At 39.3% G+C, this 24,782-nt stretch overlaps 1 protein-coding gene across 11 annotated transcripts in view; it reads left to right on the top strand.

Annotated features, from left to right (window-relative positions):
• The window catches only part of REV3L (REV3 like, DNA directed polymerase zeta catalytic subunit), a 176,030-nt gene extending 168,571 nt beyond the window's left edge, over positions 1-7,459 (top strand). For 10 of the 11 annotated variants that reach the window (XM_055535162.1, XM_055535165.1, XM_055535166.1 and 7 more), the window contains 3 exons: positions 376-622; positions 2,263-2,472; positions 6,346-7,459. In XM_055535162.1, the coding sequence (XP_055391137.1) occupies positions 376-622; positions 2,263-2,472; positions 6,346-6,486 (598 nt within the window). In that variant the 3' untranslated portion in view covers positions 6,487-7,459. Of the gene's footprint in view, positions 1-375; positions 623-2,262; positions 2,473-3,672; positions 3,747-6,345 lie in introns of all 11 variants that reach the window. The other variant, XM_055535164.1, reaches the window with a different exon arrangement.
• The last annotated feature ends 17,323 nt before the right edge of the window (positions 7,460-24,782 follow it).

The raw sequence follows: 24,782 nt of genomic DNA on the forward strand, positions 1-24,782 counted from the left end.
TCCATTGGAATCATAGGTAGTCCTTAATATTGATCCTACCACAGCAGTAAGGTGGTATCATTCTAGAAGGAGATCAGCTGATCAGCTAAATTTTCTCTTATCTTTTAGATTTATGATAGTTAATTTAAGCTAGTTGGTATCTCCCAACTCATACTGTTCTCCAGGTAACAGTAATTTACAGGGTAAGTTTGATTAAACTCTTAGAGCATATCCACTTGGTGCTAAGTGAAGTGTACATGGCTGTCAGAGTTAAACTACCTTGAAGGTTCCCCTTGTCAGTTTCTCATGGCTTCATTATTTAATTCTCATTTCATTTTCTGGAGAGATGCCTTCCATGACAGTCTTTGAGTGACTGTTTTATTTGGATTTAAATAGGAAAATGCTTACTTACGATCGGCGCTCTGAGCCTCGAGTTGGGGAGCGAGTACCATATGTCATCATTTATGGAGCCCCTGGAGTACCACTTATCCAACTAGTAAGGCGCCCAGTGGAAGTCCTGCAGGACCCAACTCTGAGACTGAATGCCACTTACTATATCACCAAGCAAATCCTTCCACCCCTGGCAAGAATCTTCTCTCTTATTGGTATTGATGTCTTCAGCTGGTATCATGAATTACCACGGGTAAGCCTACTAAACAGTACCTATGTTATGACTCCATAGAGAATTCACTTAACATTTTCAGTAGAACTAAAGATTTTATTTACATGCCATCAGAGCAGAGCAAATCCTTTATTATCCTAAACCAACAAAGGTGCTATACTTTTCTGGTTTCATCTTTTACAAACACCTTCCCAGCTTCTGTCAGATTAGCCAAATTATAGAAGATTAAAATAAATCCCACAACTACTTCAGTGGTAAACACTTAACTATAAAATATCACAAACAGCAAATAAAAATGAAAGCAGAAATTCCTTCAAAATGGGTATTTAAGAAATATATAAGCTCTAGTAGCTAGACATAGTTCTGTAGAGACCAGAGTAAAGAATATTAAAGTGTCATTTTACTAAAATAAAACATGCAGTGTGAAATCTTGCCAAAGGGAGTTTTGCCTGAACTCCTTTTTTCTTAGTTTATCCCCATCCGAACTCGGAAGGAACAGTTTGTGGTTCTGTAACAATCAGGGATACATTTCTCTAGGAAAGTAGCAGTTGTTATCTGATGTTTACAATTAGGTCTGCTGGAGTCATTTGCTCAGACTATGAAAGCCTGAGAGTATTCAGGAAAATTGATATAAGTTTAATACTTAAATTGTTTTTCTCAGTACGCACTTAAGGCCTCAAGGAAAAGAAGCAGCTGGGAAACTGAGGGGGAAGCTGTGCTTCAGTCTGTGCTGGCCAGCATCCGTAACGCTGGGCCCTGGCTCTACTCCACAGAGCTATCAGTGTTTTTCATTGCATCAGCAGCAGGAGTGCCATTTATAAAAGGCTAACCTAATAACTTTGGTGCAGAGTGACTTGTAAGACACCAGGGGAATGCAGCAAGGGTATGATAGTAAGAGGATAATGTTATTTCAGTGTGAAGAGTATCAGAAGACAGATCTCTGAAACATTATCAGCTTCAAAGAAGGAAGCTTAGGTGACATGTATCTAATTTCATTTGAAATGTTCCAGGTTTACTTTTGCTTGAATTTTGCACCTTAATGCCTAACAGGTTACTTTTTACCTTGCTTCCATGGCCAAAACTGTGCAGTCTTAAACAGTATCCACTCTCAACCTGGATTTTCTCCTTTGTCCTCCCTGATCTCCTTTGCCCCTATAATTTCATACATCTACATATTGCAACCAAAAAAACCGAGTGACAAGAAACTATTTTTGTTTTTCATTGAGGTACAATTGACACACAATCTGATATTAGTTTCAAGTATACAGTATAGTGGTTTGACAATGAGATGATCACCATGATAAAATCTAGTTATCATCTGTTACCATTTAAAGTTACTGCAATATTATTGACTTTATTCCTAATCTGTATAATATATCCTGATGACTTATTTACAACTGGAAGTTTGTACCTTTCTGAGACCATTTTCCTCCCCCCAAAAAAGGAAAATAAAACAACATATCTGATGATATTAAGCTATAAAAGAAGGACTTTGTTCTTTTCTAAAGCCCCATTATCTAGAACCATTCCTGATACATAGTAGCTATTCAGTATTTGTTGAACACGGGAAATAATGCCTTAGTGATCCTGTAATTAGCTTGAGAAGAGCCACTCTGCTATAAAGCTGGCTTAGACTTATTTCTGAATTGATGCTTACATAGATCCAGAAGGCCACCAGCTCCTCTCGAAGTGAACTTGAAGGGCGGAAAGGCACTATTGCACAATATTTCACTACCTTACACTGTCCTGTGTGTGATGACCTGACTCAGCACGGCATCTGCAGTAAATGTCGCAGCCAGCCTCAGCATGTTGCCGTCATCCTCAACCAAGAAATTCGAGAGTTGGAACGTCAACAGGAGCGACTTGTAAAGGTACAGCCTTGTTCAATAGACTCAGAATCCCAAGCAGTCTGAGTCTTCAGGGAAATGTAGTCAACTCCTGAGGGAGGTGTAGTGTGAGATGTGAAAGTGGAGTAAGGATTCTAAGTTAATCAACTTCTAAAATCCTGAAAATAGCATAATTGAACTACTAAAAACTAATTGTGTTTATTAGAACCATAGAACTACACTGTCCAGCCATCCAGTTTCTTTTATAGCAGTATTTCTAAAAAAAGAAAATACTAATTGCTTTGTCTCCCATATCACTTACCATTCTCATAGAAATCTTGTTTTCTTAGAGAATTGCTAGTCAACTTGGAATGTTTGCAGTTCTTAATGACTGATTGTATCTCCTTATACCTTCATGTTTCAAGTTACATGTTTAGCTTTCAGGCAAGAGTAACAATCTTGTGGTAGAGTTTGTTTTGTCTTTAGATGAGCAACATATAAGGTTATTGAAATGTTTTAAAGCCAACCAGATAGTTGAGAGGCAGTGTGACTCAGTGGAAAATGAATCCAGCTGATAGTAAGGACATCGGGTTTTCAGTCTGGACTCCATAGTATAGGCTGTGTCCCTGGCCCCAGATTTCTCAGAATGCAAATTGATGCTCTTTCGTAGGTCCCTACTAGCTCTTCTGTTGTGAACTCTCCTTACAGTCGCTGCTAGCAGCTCATCTGCTCTAAAGTAACCCAGCCACGAGTATGTAAAGGCCAGGCTCCGCACCATCCCCTTCAAGGCAAAGAGGCTTTTGAACCAAGTCGGAGTGTCCACAGCCTCCTAGGAAGACACTCCTAGCTGCCACGCAGGGCAACAGGACAGAAGCCATCTCTGGGGAGACTAGGCTGTTCAGAACTTGTATGCTTATAGAAGCAAAATTACAGACTGTTAGAGACTGTTTCCTCTGCACCATCCTAGCCGCTGTTCTGCATTGGCAGAAAACTCTTTAAGTTATATAGTGTATATAGCTAGTCATTCAGAATGCAGTAAATGAGTTTCATTAAGGATGGTAGCATCTGAAAGGTATGATTTTATTGATGCAACCATAGAAACCTAGCTTATTGAAATGATAAATTGACTTTTCCCTCTCCCCATCCATCTACTAATTAGTTCTTAAAGAAATAAGAACTTTTCTGCTTCTTTTCTGTTATCATCCTATAGTCCAACCACCATTATTTCTCCCTAAACTCCTGCAGCAGCCTCACACTGATCCCCCTGCCATCCTGTCCATTCTCAGCACTGTGGCTCGAGCCTCCTCACCAGAGAGCAGGTGAGGACTGAGGCCCTGCCCTTCTCTCACTTCTGAGACAGCTGTCCCTAGCTAGAGTCCAGCCCTTGGTGGTGGTCATACATATGTATTAAATGAGGAAACAGCTTCTTGCTGAACGCACAGTTAAAGCAGCAGTAAGTCACTGGAGTGATTACCAACCAATTTTAGCCCATTTGTCCCAGTTTTTGCACCAGCACGAAGTGGTGGTTGTAGTTGGTACAACCACTAGTCACCACTAGTCACCACTAGTCACCACTAGTCACCAGGAGTCCCTAACTTGTGGTTTTTGGGTTCCTACCCCAATGGCAGCAACTTGCCCTCCTAGAAAATTCCCTGTTGGCTTCTAGTAGAAGGTGTAGACATTGGCAGGGCCTCCAGAGCTCCTGAGTCCGAGGCAGCTCCCTGGACCTGTCCTCTGCCCCCAGCAACATACACTGTGCTAGTAAGTGCCATCAGTTTAACCAGAACCCTCGTTCAATATTAGGTCTCATTTCTTATAAAAATGCAGTTTTAAAAGTAATGCTATTCATAAATAAGGGGTGGTTCATCATCTTTAAAGAGATATTTTAACTTTAGGATTGCTTTTTTCCTAAGATAATTAAAATGTGTGTCTCCTGTACATAAATAACCTGTAGGAATTCTCACAAAGCAGAAATTACAGGAGATAAAATAAGAAATTGTCAGAAACATTAGTAAACAGCTCTCATACCAAGACAAGTGATCAGAAATAAGTACAATTACTAAAGATCTAAACATTATAAGGTAAACCTTTTGATTATATATATCAAACTCTCCAACCTAATAATTAGAGAATATATCTTTCAAGTTACGGAAAACATTTATATGAAATGTTAATTGACCATATCTTAGACTACAAAGAAAACCTTAATAAACTTCAGAAAGTAGAAATATTACAGACATTTCATCAATACAATTCTATAAAGCTAGTAAACTCAGAAAACAAAATGATCCTTGTATTTGGAAATTTTAACACTTATTAAACAAACAGTACATATGAGATTCTAGACAGCCATGGCAGATCTCAGAGAAAAATTCATCACTTTAAACATTTAATTATAAACATAAACAAAATTAAGCATCTGACTGAAAATTTTTCAAAAATCTAGAAAGTAAGCCAAAGGATAACAAAAAAGAATCAATAAATAGTAAAGCAGGTTTTTGTTTGTTTGTTTTCTTAAGCATCTGCTAAAAAATAAATTTCTAGGTTGTGGTGTTTAAAGTTTTAAACATAACCTGTTCAGAGTTTAAATCACCAGTAAAGGATCTTGAAACTAAACATTAAGTTTAGCGAGACAAGTAATTCCATCCTGGTTTATTTATCAGACAAGCACAGAGTGCATAAATATTTATCAGTTTGTTCTGGCACCTGGATGTAGCTGCAGGACATGGAGCTGTGATACAGACATTCTATATTTAGAAGTAGCTTTAAGTCTCTTGGCAGAGATCTAATTGGTGAAAGGCTTCAGAAGAGAACAGCACATTCTCCAGAAAGCACACTGAAGTTCGGGGCTCTGAGCAGTTCGCTTGTGGCAGTATCATAATACCAGGTAGAGTAACCAGGGTGTTGAGAAAAATGGGCCCTGCAATCGACTGAAAAATATTGGGGCAGAGAACGAGTTTTTTCCCCCCCGCTGTGAGGCCTCTAAAACAGAAGCTATTAGATACAGACCAGAGAATTAACTAGAGCAGATCTGATTTCTCTCTTAAAAGGTAATTAGTATAACAGCAGCTAATTGCTATCCCTTTTTTAAATCACTTGGATAAACTGTTCACATTAAAAATCAGCCTGTATTTTCTTAACCCTTGGGGCCCTCACTAGTATCCTTTAAAGTTTTTTTCTTTAAAGTTTTTCATGTTTTACCACTTTTAAACTGTGTGTGTGACTTGAGACCTTACATATTAAAATCTGATCACTGGGTAAGATATAATGCTTTTCTTTAAAAACTGCCTTATGATTTAATATTTTCTTTTAGATCAGTTCTCATTATACATCAGCATCATCTGGGAGCCCTAAGATGTACAGATTCTTAAGCTCTCACACCCAAAGATCCTGATTCCTTGCTCAGACATTAGTCTATTTTTAAGCTCATGTACAGCCAGGGTTGAAACTATTGGTCTATCCAGCTACTTGCAACATCTTTGATTTCCACCCCCGCCCCCATACTAGCATTTTCTCTTCTGAAATAAGAAAGTGGATAACTTTTTTGATTAGCATATAAAATGTTAGAGTAACTTGAAAAAACAGTGTACATAGCTAATTTAAGAGCCAGTCTTTGGTAATTGGGTAGCCTATTTTGTGGATCTTAATACAATAGGATTCTACCATAAATGAAAGTTGATTTCTGGGATTAAATGAATCCTTTAGGGAATTTCATGCTCTATGGTTTGCGAAATAATATTCTTTAGAAACATCTCAACTTAGGGTTGGCTATGCTTCAAAAAGATGAAAACTAATGAAACTTTCCTGTAATACGTGCCAGTAATTTGTGGTGGGTCATGAAGGATTATAAAAGTCTGCTGTTTACACACGGAGACAGAAACCTTCCTATGGTTTGATGCACTCCTCTTGTCCTTTCAGATATGCAAGAACTGTACAGGCTGCTTTGATCGACATATCCCATGTGTTTCTCTGAACTGCCCAGTACTTTACAAGCTCTCCCGAGTAAATAGAGAACTATCCAAGGCACCGTATCTCCGGCAATTACTAGACCAGTTTTAAATTGTCAATATCACAGAATTCCAGGTGCTATTTTTCAGTGTTTACCACTAAACTGTTGTGCATGGTGCTTTTTCAACTTTCATCGAGTCAAGTATGTTCATTGTCTGTCTATTATCTGAAGACTTTTATGATAACTGAATTAAAAATCGTATTTGTTGATCTCTGAATAGCTCACTTCTTACAATGTACAAATTCCTCATCCTTTCACCTTTTTAACATTGTTTTATAATGCCGATGTTGAATTTGCTCCAGTATGTGTAACATCTTGTAAATCCATTTGAGTAGATCGTATTTACTTCCCTGTGGAAGGAGCACTGAAAACCTCTTTAAAAAAAGACATTCGTGTTTTCCTTGAACTGTCTGTATCAAGACGTGTTACTTAGAGATACTCATTCACTTTATAATTTTGACTGCGAAATATTTTGTAAATACACTTTTTTACTTTTCAAACAACTGAGTAAAATAATGTGCAATGAATTTTATACAAATGATTTTCAAGTTGTTTGGTATATTTCCTCTAGGTTTTGCTTGACTCAGAGTAGAGTTGTTATTTTGATCAGACTGTGCAAACAGTAGTACCATGTGTAGCATTTTGAAACATTATTTTCTAAAACCGCTGTCTTGCTTTAGCTATTAATGGGGCATTGTGAGGAACTGTGCAAAGACATTTTTGTTACAAACCTGTGGGCCTGTTGCAATACTTTAAAAATAAAAAATTTTATTCCATTTTTGCTTGTTTTGTATAGACATTTCTATTGCTTCTAAATATGCTTAAAATATTTTCTTTCCTTATGTACTGTACAGTTAATCTTATTTGCCATCATCTTGAACACAAAATGTGTATTTAGAATATTTGTATAACTGTATATAAAAAAAGAATTATGTGGTCAGTGCATTGTTTTCTAAACTGGAAATCATTTTGTTTTAAAAGTTAATGGAAACCATATTAAAATTGAATAAAATACGAAATACAGCAGTGTGGTTTTATCTTGCTGTAAGTCGAATGCTCTTCATCTGTTCTATGAGCCTACACTAGTTACACCCTCCCTACCCCACCCCTTCTGAATTTTAATAAGGTAAATTTAACTCATATCCTAATTGATGCTATAATTCCCTTACCCAAACTTTCAGATTTTTTTTTAATGGGAGCAAAAGTAGTCTAGGAAATGTTTAGCTTTCATCCTTTCAGAGTTCTACACATCTACATTTTAGTACATCTCCCATGTTCATTTAGATATAATGTCCAGAGGGAAGGCAAAAATTATATTAGTACTTCTTAATTATTTTCAATAGAAAAAAATTAATTTTAACATAGAAGGCTCATCTGGTTATGCACTGGAAATAGGTCTTCTATTTACATCATCTTTCTCATCAGAATAGCTAGACAAAATATTTTCAACGGAATAATCATTCTTAACCTCTTCATAATTGGACACAGCCAAACTAACAAGTAGTTATTCAGTACCTAGTGCTCAAAACTAGTTTTTGGCACTTAGCATATCTCTGGTTCCCTTTTCTGCAGGGAACTGCCTCCCTTTTCACTCTGCCCTCAGAGTCTGTAGCCTGACCGCCTTTTAATGAGCTGCATTTGCTGTTTCAATAACTGTCACCAGTGAGTGTGTTGAAACATGATCCTATTTTACCAAAAAACATTTGTAAGAAGCTTCCAATATACTTTCATAATTATTTCTCCTCCCTTTTAGAACAGCTGTTAATAAAGATTTCTCTTTCACCCAGATTGGGAAAAAAAAAAAAACTTTCATCTTCTGAGTTATGCTTAAGAAATAATCTCACAGTCCCTTATGTTAAAACTCTTCCCTCATTCTGTTCTCCTCCCACCGTGTTTCCCTAGAGGTAAAGCAGTGACAAAAGCTACTTCCAACACTAAGCTCCCCTCTTTGCTCCCACAGAGAGAGGTCCCAGTCAACAGCGGAAACAGGCAGATGCTGACATGTAATGTTCAATTTTATATGAACTTCAGTTTCTAATAGTGTCTGTGAAGAAGGCCAAAATATTGGGGGGAAACATTAAACTGTGAACAGAGGAGCAGTTACAAAGAGCTCTTAGAGGAGGTAGTTCTGAGGGCTGGAGCGAGTTTTCAGACTGTGTTCAACCTTGCTCATTGTCACAGGGCATGTCCTCGCTGGTCTCGGAAGAGGCACTTGCCCTGCCATCAAGAATGCTGCCCTCCCAGAGCTGTTCTTTATACTAGTCGAGTCTTGTTGCTGTAGAATGTTGATCTGTCCATCTGTTCCCCAGTGTTTTAGTTTCTTAATAGCTGAAGCACAAGGATATTCTTTAAAGGCCTATCAAATAAGACTTCGGTTGATTTCTCAACTTCAGAATGGCAATTCTTAAAACACTCACACATTTGATTTTATAAAGTAAAAATAAACCTGGTTATAAATGACATTATTAGGGCTCTGCCATGAAAACAGCGAAGAGAGGGGGAAGACCGCAGTGCACAAGTCACTATTTTCAGGCTGGAAGAGTGTTCTCAGTAAGACCACGCCTCTTGGAGTTGCCTGCCAGCTGCGCTCTACTCATTATTACCCTCCTAAGTACCTGTCTCTCCGTGATAGGAGGAGGCTTGTTACACCTAACCATTTTTGGTTTTATAAATGAATGACTTTTGATTATTAATGCCCTGGAGGTTTGCTTAATAAGTAGCTATTGGAAACAGCCATGGGTGGTTTCTAGCGCTGGGGATCGGAGGAGGAAGACGTAGCAGTAAAACTAGCACGTGTGTCTCGTCTCCTCACTCTCATAACTGTTTTGTCACTTTGGTCGGAGCAGCTTACAAAGAAAACTATCTTGCAGAAGAACTGATTTATAAATGAGATTTCTGTACATATTTGGAGAGGAAATGTGACCAGGGAGACAAATGAAGCCATTTTAAAATCAAAATACGACCTTAGTGCCTGGAGTCTTTCACTGACTGACTTGCTGGAGGGAAGGACAGGGAGGTTATGGGTAATAATAATACGTTCACTTCAGTTCAATCGCTCAGTCGTATCCAACTCTTTGCGACCCCATGAATCGCAGCACGCCAGGCCTCCCTGTCCATCACCAACTCCCGGAGTTCACTGAGACTCACGTCCATCAAGTCAGGGATGCCATCCAACCATCTCATCCTCTGTCATCCCCTTCTCCTCCTGCCCCCAATCCCTCCCAGCATCAGAGTCTTTCCCAATGAGTCAACTCTTTGCATGAGGTGGCCAAAGTACTGGACTTTAGGCTTTAGCATCATTCCTTCCAAAGAAATCCCAGGGCTGATCTCCTTCAGAATGGACTGGTTGGATCTCCTTGCAGTCCAAGGGACTCTCAAGAGTCTTCTCCAACACCACAGTTCAAAAGCATCAATTCTTTGGCCCTCAGCTTTCTTCACAGTCCAACTCTCACATCCATACATGACCACTGGGAAAACCATAGCCTTGACTAGACGGACCTTTGTTGGCAAAGTAATATCTCTGCTTTTGAATATGCTATCTAGGTTGGTCATAACTTTTCTTCCAAGGAGTAAGCGTCTTTTAATTTCATGGCTGCAGTCACCATATGCAGTGATTATAGAGCCCCCAAAAATAAAGTCTGACACTGTTTCCACTGTTTCCCCATCTATTTCCCATGAAGTGATGGGACCGGATGCCATGATCTTAGTTTTCTCAATGTTGAGCTTTAAGCCAGCTTTTTCACTCTCCACTTTCACTTTCATCAAGAGGCTTTTTAGTTCCTCTTCACTTTCTGCCATAAGGGTGGTGTCATCTGCATATCTGAGGTTATTGAGATTTCTCCCAGCAATCTTGATTCCAGCTTGTGCTTCTTCCAGCCCAGCGTTTCTCATGATGTTCTCTGCATAGAAGTTAAATGAGCAGGGTAACAATATACAGCCTTGACATACTCTTTTCCTATATGGAATCAGTCTGTTGATCCATGTCCAGTTCTAACTGTTGCTTCCTGACCTGCATATAGGTTTCTCAAGAGGCAGGTCAGGTGGTCTGGTATTCCCATTTCTTGAAGAATTTTCCACAGTTTATTGTGATCCACACAGTCAAAGGCTTTGGCATAGTCAATAAAGCAGAAATAGATGTTTTTCTGGAACTCTCGTGCTTTTCCGAAGATCCAGCGGATGTTGGGAATTTGTTCTCTGGTTCCTCTGCCTTTTCTAAAACCAGCTTGAACATCAGGAAGTTCACGGTTCACATATTGCTGAAGCCTGGCTTGGAGAATTTTGAGCATTACTTCACTAGCGTGTGAGATGAGTGCAATTGTGCGGCAGTTTGAGCATTCTTTGGCATTGCCTTTCTTTGGGATTGGAATGAAAACTGACCTTGTCCAGTCCTGTTGCCACTGCTGAGTTTTCCAAATTTGCTGGCATATTGAGTGCAGCACTTTCACAGCATCATCTTTCAGGATTTGAAATAGCTCAACTGGAATTCCATCACCTCCACTAGCTTTGTTTGTAGTGATGCTTTCTAAGGCCCCACTTGACTTCACATTCCAGGATGTCTGGCTCTAGGTGAGTGATCACACCATCATGATTATCTTGGTCTTGAAGATCTTTTCTGTACAGTTCTTCTGTGTATTCTTGCCACCTCCTAATATCTTCTGCTTCTGTTAGGTCCATACCATTTCTGTCCTTTATTGAGCCCATCTTCGCATGAAATGTTCCCTTGGTATCTCTAATTTTCTTGAAGAGATCTCTAGTCTTTCCCATTCTGTTGTTTTCCTCTATTTCTTTGCATTGATTGCTGAGGAAGGCTTTATCTCTTCTTGCTATTCTTTGGAACTCTGCATTCAGATGCTTATATCTTTCCTTTTCTCCTTTGCTTTTAGCTTCTCTTCTTTTCACAGCTATTTGTAAGGCCTCCTCAGACAACCATTTTGCCTCTTTGCATTTCTTTTCCATGGGAATGGTCTTGATCCCTGTCTCCTGTACAATGTCACGAACCTCTGACCATAGTCCATCAGCCAGTCTATCAGATCTAGTCCCTTAAATCTATTTCTCACTTCCACTGTATAATCATAAGGGATTTGATTTAGGTCATACCTGAATGGTCTAGTGGTTTTCCCTACTTTCTTCAATTTAAGTCTGCATTTGGCAATAAGGAGTTCATGATCTGAGCCACAGTCAGCTCCGTCTTGTTTTTGTTGACTGTATAGACCTTCTCCATCTTTGGCTGCAAAGAATATAATCAATCTGATTTCGGTGTTGACCATCTGGTGATGTCCATGTGTAGAGTCTTCTCTTGTGTTGTTGGAAGAGGGTGTTTGCTTTGACCAGTGCATTTTCTTGGCAAAACTCGATTAGTCTTTGCCTTGCTTCATTCTGTATTCCAAGGCCAAATTTGCCTGTTACTCCAGGTGTTTCTTGATTTCCTAGTTTTGCATTCCAGTACCCTATAATGAAAAGGACATCTTTTTTGGGTGTTAGTTCTAAAAGGTCTTGTAGGTCTTCATAGAACCGTTCAACTCAGCTTCTTCAGCGTTACTGGTTGGGGCATAGACTTGGATTACTGTGACATTGAATCTTGGAAACGAACAGAGATCATTCTGCCACTTTTGAGACTGCATCCAGGTACTGCATTAATGATACGTTAGGAGTAAGGAAATCCTGTGCCCTGGGGTTTCGCATGATTGTTAATGGTAACGCAGCCCTTTGGAAAAGGAACTGATTTGCCTACAGATATTAAGAAGTTTAAAAATAGTCATTTTCTTTGAAAATTCAGGATAATACCACCTGTCCTAACAGGCTTTATGAATGGGAATGTGGGTGAATGCAAAATATGTACACAAATGTAAAGTATTAGTCATTCAATAAATACTTAGCATTTAAGTTATGCCCCACATTTTGTTCATCTAGAGAAACCAAAGTAATCCCCTGCCCTCGGGTATATCACAGTCTATTGGTAAAGGCAGATAATTGACACTGGTTTCAAGAGGATGAAGATTTTTGCTGCCTCCATTGAATAAATCCAAAAATAAAAGAGAATACCAGAGCTGATCACTGTTAGAGAACTCCAGGAAGGCTTAGCCACAGAAGACCCCAGGTGGGAACTGAATATTCAAAAGGAGCAGCTAGTCCAGTGGGCTAGCATGAGCCCCAGGTCCTGGCCTCACCCACCAGCAGGCAGGCACCAGCCCTGCCTGAGGTCTCCTGGACCCTAACTTGGCTGACCAATGAGCCAGCGCTAGCCCCAGGACTCCTGGAGTTCCACAGCCAGACATGGCATGACTAAGCCCTGGCAACGAGCAGCCAGTAGCCTCTGCAGAAGTCGGGGCCTGCAACCAACTCAGCCAGGGGCCAATCAAGCTTACTAGACTGCCCGTACCAGTCAGCCTGCCACACAAGGACCACACAGCCAGCTCAGTGGGCATCCCTAGAGCATTCAGCTCTGGTGATGAGAGGGGAGTGTGCTGCCGGTACACACAGAGCATCGCCTACAATAGGCCACTTCTCCAAGGTCAGGAAAGGTACCCAACCCACCAGATACATTAAAAACATTACAGAAAATGAGGTGACAGAGGAAAATACCCCAAAAGAAGAAACAAGATAAAGTCCAGAAGTAAAACTAAGTCAAGTGGATATAGGCAATTACCCAGGAAAGAATTCAGGGTAATGATCATAAAGATGATCAAAGAATTTGGGAGAAAAATGGATGAACAGAACAAGAAGTTAGAAGTTTACAACAGAGAGTCAACAAATATAAAGAACTACCTACCAGGGATGAAGAATGCAGTAACTAAAATGAAAAATCCTGGTGGGAATCAATAGTAGACTGATACAGAGTTATGAATCAGCTAGCTGGAAGTTAGAGTAGTGGAAATCAGTGATGTGGGAAAAAAAAGAAATGAGAACAGTTTAAGAGACCTCTGAGACAACATTAAGGGTACAAATATTTGCTTTATGAGGATTCCAGAGGGAAAAGAAAAAGACAAAGAGGTTGAGAACACATTTGAGACATAATAGCTGAAAACGTGCCTAATCTGGGAAAGGACACAGACATTCAAAACCAGGAAGCACAGAGAGTCCCAAACTAGATTAACCCAAAGTGGACCACGCCAAGACACACAGTAATTAAAATGACAAAAATTAAAGAGAAAATACTAAAATTAGAAAGGGAAAAACAAGGAGTTAACATAAAGGAACTCCCATAAGGCTAACAGCTGACTTTTCAGCAGACCAGAAGGGAGTGGGGGCTTCCCTGGTGGCTCAGACAGCAAAGAACCTGCCTGCAATGCAGGAGACCCAGGTTCGATCCCTGGGTTGGGAAGATCCCCTGGAGAATGGAATGGCAACCTACTCCAGTATTCTTGCCTGGAGAATTTCATGGACAGAGGAGCCTGGCGGGCTACAGTCCATGGAAACGCAGTCAGACACGACTGAGCAACTATCACTTTCAGAAGAGAGTGGTACGATATATTTAAAGTAATGAAAGGGAAAAGCCTATAACCAAGAAGATTCTACCCATCAAGGCTCTTGTTCAGATTTGATGGATAAATCAAAAGTTTTATAGACACACAAAAGCTAAAAGGCTTCATCAGCACCACAACAGCATTACAAGAAGTATTAAAGGAACTTCTCTAAGCAAAAAAGAAAAGATGACAATTAAAAACGTGAAACTTATGAAAAGGCTCATGAGTAAAGGGAAATATACACTAAAGGTAGTAAATCATCCACATGCAAAGCTACTGGGGAGGCTAAAATACAAAAGTAAAATCATCTGTATCCACAATGAGCAGCTAAAAGATACACAAACTATTTAGATGTATAATAATTTAAAAAACAGTAACTGTGAGGGGTAGAGAGTACAAATGAAGGGTTTTTCAAATGTATTTGAAATTGAGAGAACAGCAATCGAAAACAATCATACACACACACACAGCCCTCTCTACTTCATGGTAACCACAAACCAAAAAATCTATAAAAGATACACAAAACAGAGAAAGGACTCAAAACATAGCACTCAAGATAGTCATCATTCAAATCATAAGAACAAAAGAAGAAAGGAAAAAAAATCTGCAAAAACAACCCCCAAACAATTAACAAAATGGAAATAATTATATATATATATATATATATATCAATAATCATCATAAATGTAAACTGATTAAATGCTCCAACCAAAACACAAAGAATGGCTGAATGGATACAAAACAAGACCTGTATATGCTGCCTACAAAAGACACACTTCAGGTCTTAAAGACAGAGAGAAAGTGAGGGAATGTAAAAAGGTGTTCCATGTGAACTGAAATCTAAAGAAAGCCTGAGTACCAATATTTATATCTGACAAAACAGACTTTAAAATGAAGACTTTTATAAGAGACCTAGAAAGATGTTACATGATGACGGATGGATCAATCGAAGAAGATAAAACAACTGCAAATATATATGCACCCAACACAGAAGCACCTAAATAGATAAAGCAAATATTAATGGACATAAGAGAAGAAACCAATAATGACACATAGTAGCAAGGGATTTTAATACCCCACTTATATCAGTGAATGGATCATCCAGAACAAAAAAATTACTAAGAAAATGTTGGCCTAAAATGACATATTATATCAAGTGCACTTAGCAGATACATACAGATAGATGATTCCATCCAAAAGTACCAGAATACACATTCTTTTCAAATGTACATGCAACACTCTCCAGGAAAGATCACATGCTAGGCCACAAAACAAACCTTACTAAATCCGAGAAAACTGAAAGAGTATCAAGCATCTTTGTGAAGACACTATGAGACTAAAAAACAATTACAAGAGAAAAACTAAAAACAAAAACACACACACACACACACAAAGGGTGGAGTCTAAACAATATGCTCTCTCTGCTAAGTCACTTCAGTTGTGTCCAACTCTGTGCGACCCTATAGATGGCAGCCCACCAGGCCCTGCTGTCCCTGGGATTCTCCAGGCAAGAATACTGTGCTACTAAATATGCTACTAAATAAATAATGAATCACTGAGGAAATCAAACAGGAAATAGAAAAATACTTGGAGACCAATGAAAACAAAAACACAATGATCCAAAATATATGGGACACAGCAAAAGCAGTTTAAAAGCGTTTACAGCAATACAAGCTTACCTCAGAAAACAAGAAAAAATCTCAACTAAACAACCTAAACTATGACTCAAGGAACTAGAAAAAGTAGAATAAATAAAAGCCAACATTGCTAGAAGAAGAAAAAGCATAAAGATCAGAGCAGAAATAAATGAAATAGAGACTAAAAAAATACAATACAAAAAACTCAATGAAACTATGAACTAAAACAACCAACTGTATACCACAGGGAACTCTGTTCAGTATTCTGTAATAACCTAAATAGGAAAATAACCTGAAAAAGAATAGGTACATGTATATATATAACTGAAACACTTTGCTGTACACCCGAAACCAACACAACATTGTTATCAACTATACTCTAATAAAAATTTTAAAAATTTTTTAAAGAAAAATAAGTCTAAAAAAATAGAAAAAAAAATCAGTGAACCTAAGAGCTGATTCTTTGAAAAGACAAACAAAATTGATAAACCTTTACCCACACTCATCAAGAAAAAAAGAGAATGCCCAAATCAATAAAATCAGAAATGAAAAAGCAGTAGTTATAACTGACACCACAGAAAGACAAAGGCCCATAAGACACGATTACAAACAACTATATCCCAAGAAAATGGACAACCGAGACAATGCGGACAAATGCCTAGAAACATAAAATCTCCCAACCGTGAACCAGGAAGAAATAGAAAATACTGAACAAATTACCAGTGATGAAATTCAATCTGTAATTTAAAAAACCTCCCAAGAGAACTTTCCTGGTGGTTCAGTTGTTAAGAATCCGCCTGCCAAAGCAAAGGACGCAAGTTCAATCCCTGGTCCAGAAAAACTCCACGTGCCACAGAACAAGCAAACCCACGCACCACAACTACTGACCCTGGGCTCTAGAGCCAGGAAGTTGTTAATACTGAGCCCACACACAACTACTGAAGCCCAGAACCACTAACCCATCACAACTGCACGCCCTAGAGCCCATGCTCCACAGTGAGAAGCCACCACAATGAGAAGCCCATGCACAAGAAGACCCAGAGCGGCCAAAAATAAATAAATGATTAAAAATTAAAAAAAAAAAAAACCTCCCAATAAGTAAAAGGTCATTGCCAGATAGGTTCACTGGTGAATTCTACCAAACATGAAGAGAAGAGCTAATACCTATCCTTCTCATACTATTCCAAAAATTTCAGAGGAAAGAATGCTTTCTAACTCATTCAATGAGGCCAGGATCACCCTGATACCAGACAAAGATATCACACAAAAAGAAAATAATAGGCTAACACCATTGATGACACCGTTCAATATCACAGTAATCCGAGTCTATGTGCCCTAACCAGTAATGAAAAAGCTGAACGGTTCTACGAAGACCTACAAGACCTTCTAGAACTAACACCCAAAAGAGATGTCCTTTTCATTATAGGGGACTGGAATGCAAAACTAGGAAGTCAAGAAACACCTGGAGTAACGGGCAAATTTGGCCTTGGAGTACAGAATGAAGCAGGGCAAAGGCTAATAGAGTTTTTCCAAAAGAGCGCACTGGTCATAGCAAACACCTTCTCCCAACAACACAAGAGAAGACTCTACACGTGGACATCACCAGATGGTAGACACCGAAATCAGACTGATTATATTCTTTGCAGCCAAAGATGGAGAAGCTCTATACAGTCATCAAAAACATGACTGGGAGCTGACTGTGGCTCAGATCATGAATTCCTTATTGCCAAATTCAGATTCAAATTGAAGAAAGCAGGGAAAACCACTACACCATTCAGGTATGACCTAAATCAAATCCCTTAAGATTATAAAGTGGAAGTGACAAATAGATTCAAGGGATTAGATCTGATAGAGTGCCTGAAGAACTATGGACAGAGGTTTGTGACATTGTACAGGAAGCAGGGATCGAGACCATCACCAAGGAAAAGAAATGCAAAGAGGCAAAATGGTTGTCTGAGGAGGCCTTACAATAGCCGTGAATAGAAGGGAAGCAAAAGGCAAAGGAGAAAAGGAAAGATATACCCATTTGAATGCAGAGTTCCAAAGAATAGCAAGAAGAGATAAGAAAGCCTTGCTCAGTAATCAGTGCAAAGAAATAGAGGAAAACAACAGAATGGGAAAGTCTAGCGATCTCCTCAAGAAAATCAGAGATACCAAGGGAACATTTCATGCAAAGATGAGCTCGATAAAGGACAGAAATGGTATGGACCTAACAGAAGCATAAGATATTAAGAAGAGGTGGCAAGAATACACAGAAGAACTGTACAAAAAAGATCTTAACAACCCAGATAATCATGATGGTGTGATCACTCACCTAGAGCCAGACATCCTGGAATGCGAAGTCAAGCAGGCCTTAGGAAGCATCACTACGAACAAAGCTAGTGGAGGTGATGGAATTCCAGTTGGGCTATTTCAAATCCTGGAAGATGATGCTGTGAAAGTGCTGCACTCAATATGCCAGCAAATTTGGAAAACTCAGCAGTGGCCACAGGACTAGAAAAGGTCAGTGTTCATTCCAGTCCCAAAGAAAGGCAATGCCAAAGAATGCTTAAACTACCACGCTAGTGAAGTAATGCTCAAAATTCTCCAAGCCAGGCTTCAGCAATACATGAACCATGAACTTCCATATGTTCAAGCTGGTTTTAGAAAAGGCAGAGGAACCAGAGATCAAATTGCCAACATCCGCTGGATCATGGAAAAAGCAAGAGAGTTTCAGAAAAACATCTATTTCTGCTTTCTTGACTATGCCAAAGCCTTTGACTGTGTGGACCAAACAAACTCTGGAAAATTCTTCAAGAAATGGGAATACCAGACCACCTGACCTGCCTCTTGAGAAATCTGTATGAAGGTCAGGAAACAACAGAACTGGACATGAACAACAGACTGGTTCCAAATAGGAAAAGGAGTACCTCGAGGCTGTATATTGTTACCCTGCTTATTTACCTTATATGCAGAGTACATCATGAGAAATGCTGGGCTGAATGAAGCACAAGCTGGAATCAAGATTGCCGGGAGAAATATCAATAACCTCAGCTATGCAGATGACACCACCCTTATGGCAGAAAGTGAAGAACTAAAAAGCCTCTTGATGAAAGTGAAAAGAGGAGAGTGAAAAGGTTGGCTTTAAACTCAACATTAAAAAAAAACTAAGATCATGGCATCTGGTTCCATCACTCCATGGCAAATAGATGGGGAAACAATGGAAACAGTGACAGACTTTATTTTGAGGGGTGGGGGTGGGTGTGCAAATGGTGACTACAGCCATGAAATTAAAAGAATCTTGCTCCTTGGAAGAAAAGTTATGACCAAAATAGACAGCAGATTAAAAAGCAGAGACATTACTTTGCCAACAAAGGTCCATCTAGTCAAAGCTATGGATTTTTCAATAGTCATGTATGGATGTGAGAGTTGGACTATAAAGAAAGCTGAGTGCCGAAGAATGGATGCTTTTGAACTGTGGTGTTGGAGAAGACTCTTGCGAGTCCCTTGGACTGCAAGGAGATCCAACCAGTCCATCCTAAAGGAGATCAGTCCTAAATATGCATTGGAAGGACTGATGTTGAAGCTGAAACTCCAATACTTTGGCCACCTGATGTGAAGAACTGACCCATTTGAAAAGACCCTTATGCTGGGAAAGATTGAAGGCAGGAAGAGAAGGGGACGACAGAAGATGAGATGGTTGGATGGCATCACCAACTCAATGGACATGGGTTTAAGTAAGCTCTGGGAGCTGGTGATGGACAGGGAGGCCTGGTGTGCTGCGGTTCATGGGGTCGCACAGTTGGACACGACTGAGCGACTGAACTGAACTGAACACTATTGATAGATACAGGTACAGAAATTCTCAACAAAATCATAGCAAATTGAATTTGACAGTATATTAAAAGGATTATACACACATGAGGTTTATCTCAAGGATGCAAGGATTTTTCAACATTTGCAAATCCATCAGTGTGATACACAACATCAATAAATTGAAGATCATAAAAACCATATGATCATCTCTATACACACTTGAGATGTATGTATGTACATACTTAAGGTGTACTCAATACATACTTGTCAAAAGGAAAAGCTTTTGACAAAATTCAACACCTATTTATGATTTAAAAAAAAACCTCCTTAAAGTGGGCATAGAAGAAACATACCTCAACATAATAAAGGCCATATATGACAACCTGTAGCCAGCATCATACTCAATGGGGAAAAGCTAAAAGCATTTCCTCCAAGATCAGAAACATGACAAGGATATCTACTCTCATCACTTTAATTCAACAGAGTTTTGGAGAAGAAAAGGAAATAAAAAGGAATCCAAAGTGGAAAGAAGTTAAACTGTCACTTTCTGCAGATGACATGATACTATTTATACATAAAGCTACTAGAGCTCATAATGAATTTGGTAAAGTTGCAGGATACAAAATTAATACACAAAAATCTATTATATTTCTATATACTAAAACCAAAAGATCATAAAGAAAAATTAATGAAACCCCATTTACTACCATGGCAAAAAGAATAAAGTATCAAGGAATAAACCTACCTAAGGAGACAAAAGACCTGTACTCCAAAAACTGTAAAATGCTGATGAAAGAAATCAAAGACGGCACAAACAGATGGAAAGATATTCTTCTATGTTCTTGGATTAGAAGAATCAATGGTGCCAAAATGACTATACTACCCAAGGCAATCTACAGAGTCAATACAATCCCTACCAAATCAACCACAGAACTAAAACCAAAAAAATTTTAATTTCTATAAAGACACAAAAGACTCCAAATAGCAAAAGCAATATTGAGAAAGAAAAAATGGAGCTGGAGAAATGGGGTCCAATGACTCCACTCATCAAAACTGTATGGTACTGGCACAAAAACAGAAATACAGATTAATGGGACAGGACAGAAAGCCCATGAATAAACCCATGCACCTATGGCCAATTAATCTATGACGAGGAACACAAGACTATACAATGGAGAAAAGACAATCTCTTCAATAAACGGTGCTAGGAAAACTGGACAGCTATGTGTAAAAACTAATTCATGGATCACAGCCTCGTCATGGTGAAGGGGCTTCCATAACTCAATAAAGCTATGAGCCATGCTGTGCAGGGCCACCTAAGATGAACAGGCCACAGTGAAGACTTCTTATAAAACGTGGTCCTCTGGAGGAGTAAATGGCAAACCATTCCAGTAGTCTTGCTGCGAGAACTCCATGAACGTCATGAAAAGGCAAAAGGATATGACACTGGAAGATGAGCCCCCAGGTCAGACTGGGTCCAATATGCTACTGGGGAAGAGTGGAGGACAATTACTAATCGCTCCAGAAAGAATGAAGCAGCTGGGCCAAAGCAGAAATGATGCTCAGTTGTGGATGTGTCTGGTGGTGAAAGTAAAGTCTGATGCTGTAAAGAACAATATTGCATAAGAAGCTGGAATATTAGGGGTCCATGAATCAAAAAGTAAGTTGGACACAGTCAAGCAGGAGATGGCAAGAATGAACATCAACATCTTAGGAATCACTGAACTAAAATGGACAGGAATGGGCGAATTAAATTCAGATGACCATAACAACTACTACTGTTGGCAAGAATCTCTGAGAAGAAATGGAGTAGCCCTCATAGTCAATTAAAGCCTGAAATGCAGCCCTTGGGTGCAGCCTCAAAAATGACAGTATCTTTGTTCATGTCTAAGGCAAACCATTCAACATCACAGTAATCCAAGTCTATACCCCAACCACTGATGATAAAGAAGCTGAAGTTGACTGGTTCTATAAAGATCACAGCACCTTCTAGAACTAACACCAAAAAAGAATGTCCTTTTCATCATGGGGATTAGAATGCAAAAATAAGAGGTCAAGAGATATCTGGAACAACAGGCAAGTTTGGCCTTTGAGTACAAAATGAAGCAGGGCAAAGGCTAACAGAATTTTGTCAAGAGAACACATTGGTCATAGCAAATACCCTTTCCCAACAACCCAAGAGAGGGCTTTCTACACAGGGACATCACCAGATTTTTAATACCAAAATCAGATTGATTATATTCTTTGCAGTCAAAGATGGAGAAGCTCTATACAGTCAGCAAAAGTAAGATCTGGAGCTAACTGGGGCTCAAATTATGAGCTCCTTATCACAAAATTCAGGCTTAAATTGAAGAAAGTAAGGAAAACCACTAGACCACTCAGGTATGACCTAAATCAAATCCCTTGTGATTATACAGTGGAGGTGACAAATAGCTTTAAGGGATCAGATCTGGTGGAGAGAGTGCCTGAACTATGGACAGAGGTTCGTAATACTATACAGGAGGCAGTGACAAAGACCATCCCAAAGAAAAAGAAAAGCAAGAAGGCAAAGTGGTTGTCTGAGGAGGCTTTACAAATAGCTGAGGAAAGAAGAGAAGTGAAAAGCAGGGGAGAAAGGGAAAGATATACCCAACTGAATGTAGAGTTCCAGAGAACAGCAAGGAGAGATCAGAAGGCCTTCTTAAATGAACAACGTGAAGAAATAGAGGAAAACAATAGAATGGGAAAGATGAGCGACCTCTTCAGGTCAACATATCAAGTGAACACTTCATGCAAGGATGGGCATGATGAAGGACACAGTAAGAAGCAGCAGAAGAGATTAAGAAGAGGTGGCAAGAACACTCAGAAGAACTATACAAAAAAGCCTTAATGACCAGGATAACCATGATGGTGTGGTCACCCACCTAGAGCCAGACATCCTGGTGTGTGAAGTTAGGTGGGCCTTAGGAAGCATTACTATGAACGAAGTTAGATAGAATTCCAATTGAGCTACTTAAAATATTAAAAGATGATGCTCTTAAAGTGCTGCACTCAGTATGCCAGCAAATTTGGAAAACTCAGTAGTGGACACAGGACTGGAAAAGGTCAGTTTTGATTCCAATCCCAAAGAAGGGCAATGCCAAAGAATGTTCAAACTACGGCACAACTGCACTCATTTCATATGCTAACAGGTTATACTCAAAATCCTTCAAGCTAGGCTTCAGCAGTGCATGACCCTAGAACTTCCAGACATACAAGCTGAGTTTAGAAAATGCTAAGGAACCAGAGATTAAATTGCTAACATACACTGGATTATAGAAAAAGAGAATTCCAGAAAAACATCTGCTTCATTGACTACATTAAAGCCTTTAATTCTGTGGAACAACAGAACTGTGAAAAATTCCTAAAGAGATGGGAATACCCAGACCACCTCACCTGTCTCCTGAGAAATCTGTACACGGGTCAAGAATCGACAGTTAGAACTGGACATGGAATAAATGGCTGGTTCAAAACTAGGAAAGAAGTAAGACAAGGTTGTATATTGTCATTCTGCTTATTTAACTTATATGCAGAGTACATCGTGCGAAATGCCAGGCTGGATGAATCACAAGCTGGAATCAAAATTACTGGGAGAAACATCAACAACTTCAGGTATGCTGATACTGCCATTCTAATGGCAGAAAGTGAAGAGGAACTAAAGAGCCCCGAGATGAAGGTAAAAGAGGAGACTGAAGAAGCTGGCTTGAAGCTCAACATTCAAGAAACTAAGATCATGTCATTTGGTCCCATCACTGCATGGCAAACAGAAAGGGAAGAAATGAAAGCAATGACTGATTTTGTTTTCTTGGCTCCAAAATCACTGCAGATGGTGCCTGCAGCCATGAAATTAAAAGATGCTTGCTCCTTGGAAGGAAAGCTATGACAAACCTATAGAGCATATTAAAAACCAAAGATATCATTTTTCCAACAAAGCTCTGTGTAGTCAAAGCTGCGCCAAAGAATTGATGCTTTCGAACTGTGCTGCTGGAGAAGACTCTCGAGAGTCCCTTGGACTACAAGGAGATCAAACCAGTCAATCCTAAAGGAAATCAACACTGAATATCCATTGGAAGGACTGACGCTGAAGCTCAGCGACTCAATGGAAAACACTCTGATACTGGGAAAGATTGAAGGCAAAGGGAGAGAGGTGGCAGAGGATGAGATGGTTAGATAGTATCATGAATCTGAGCAAACTCTAGGAGATACTGGAAGACAGAGGAGCCTGACATGTGCAGTCCATGGGGTCACAAAGAATCAGGCACGACTTAGCAACTGAACGGCAACACAAAAAACAAAATGAGAACACTCTTTAACACCATACACAAAAACAAACTCAAAATGGATTAGGGACCTAACTGTAAGATCAGATATTATAAAACTCTGAGAGGAAAACACAGGCAGAACACTCTCTTGACATAAATTGCAGCAGTATCTTTTTTGATCTGTCTCACAGAATAATGAAAATAAAAACAAATAAGACCTACTCAAACTCAAAAGCTTTTGGACAGCAAAGATAACCATAAACAAAACAAAAAGACAACCCATAGAATGGTAAGAAAATATTTGCAAACTACGCAACTGACAAGGGATTAGTATCCAAATTTTACAAACAGCTCATGTGGAATAATTTAAAAAAAAAAACACACAATCTAAAAATAGGCGGAAGACCTAAACAGACATTTCTCCAAAGACATACAGACCGCCAAGAGGCACATGAAAAGATGTTTAACATCACTGATTATTAGAGAAATGCAAATCATAGCTACCCTATCACCTCACACCAGTCAGAATGACCATCATCCAAAAATCTACAAACAATAAATGCTAGAGAAAGTGTGGAAAGAAGGGACCCCTTCTACACGGCTGGTAGGAATGTAAACTGGTACAGTCACTCTGGAGAACAGTATGAAGGTTCCTTAAAAATTAAACATAGAGCTATCATACGCTCCTCCTACAATCCAACTTTCACACATACACCCAGCGAAAAACACGGTCCAAACAGTACATGCACCCAGCGTTCACTGCAGCACTGTTTACAACAGCCAAGACATGGAAGCAACCCAAACGTCCATTGACAGGGATGAATAAAGAAGATGTGGCGCGTATACACAACAGAATGTTATTCATTAAAAAGGATGAAATAATGCTATTTGCAACAACATGGATGGACCTAGAGGGTGTCATACCGAGTGAAGTCAGACAGAGAGGGAAAAATATCGTATGACATCCCTTATATGTGGAATCTAAAAGAAAATGATATAAATGAGCTTACAACACAAAGAAACTCACAAACTTAGAGAACAGCTTAGGGTTGTGGGGCGGGGGTGGGGCAGGAGGGACAGTTAGGGAGTCTGAGATGGACATGTGCACACTGCTGTATTTAAAATGGATAACCAACAGGCCCTACAGCACATGGAACTCTGCTCAGAGTTA

Source organism: Bubalus kerabau, chromosome 9 (genome assembly GCF_029407905.1).
Source record: "Bubalus kerabau isolate K-KA32 ecotype Philippines breed swamp buffalo chromosome 9, PCC_UOA_SB_1v2, whole genome shotgun sequence".
NCBI classification, from domain to species: domain Eukaryota; kingdom Metazoa; phylum Chordata; class Mammalia; order Artiodactyla; family Bovidae; genus Bubalus; species Bubalus kerabau.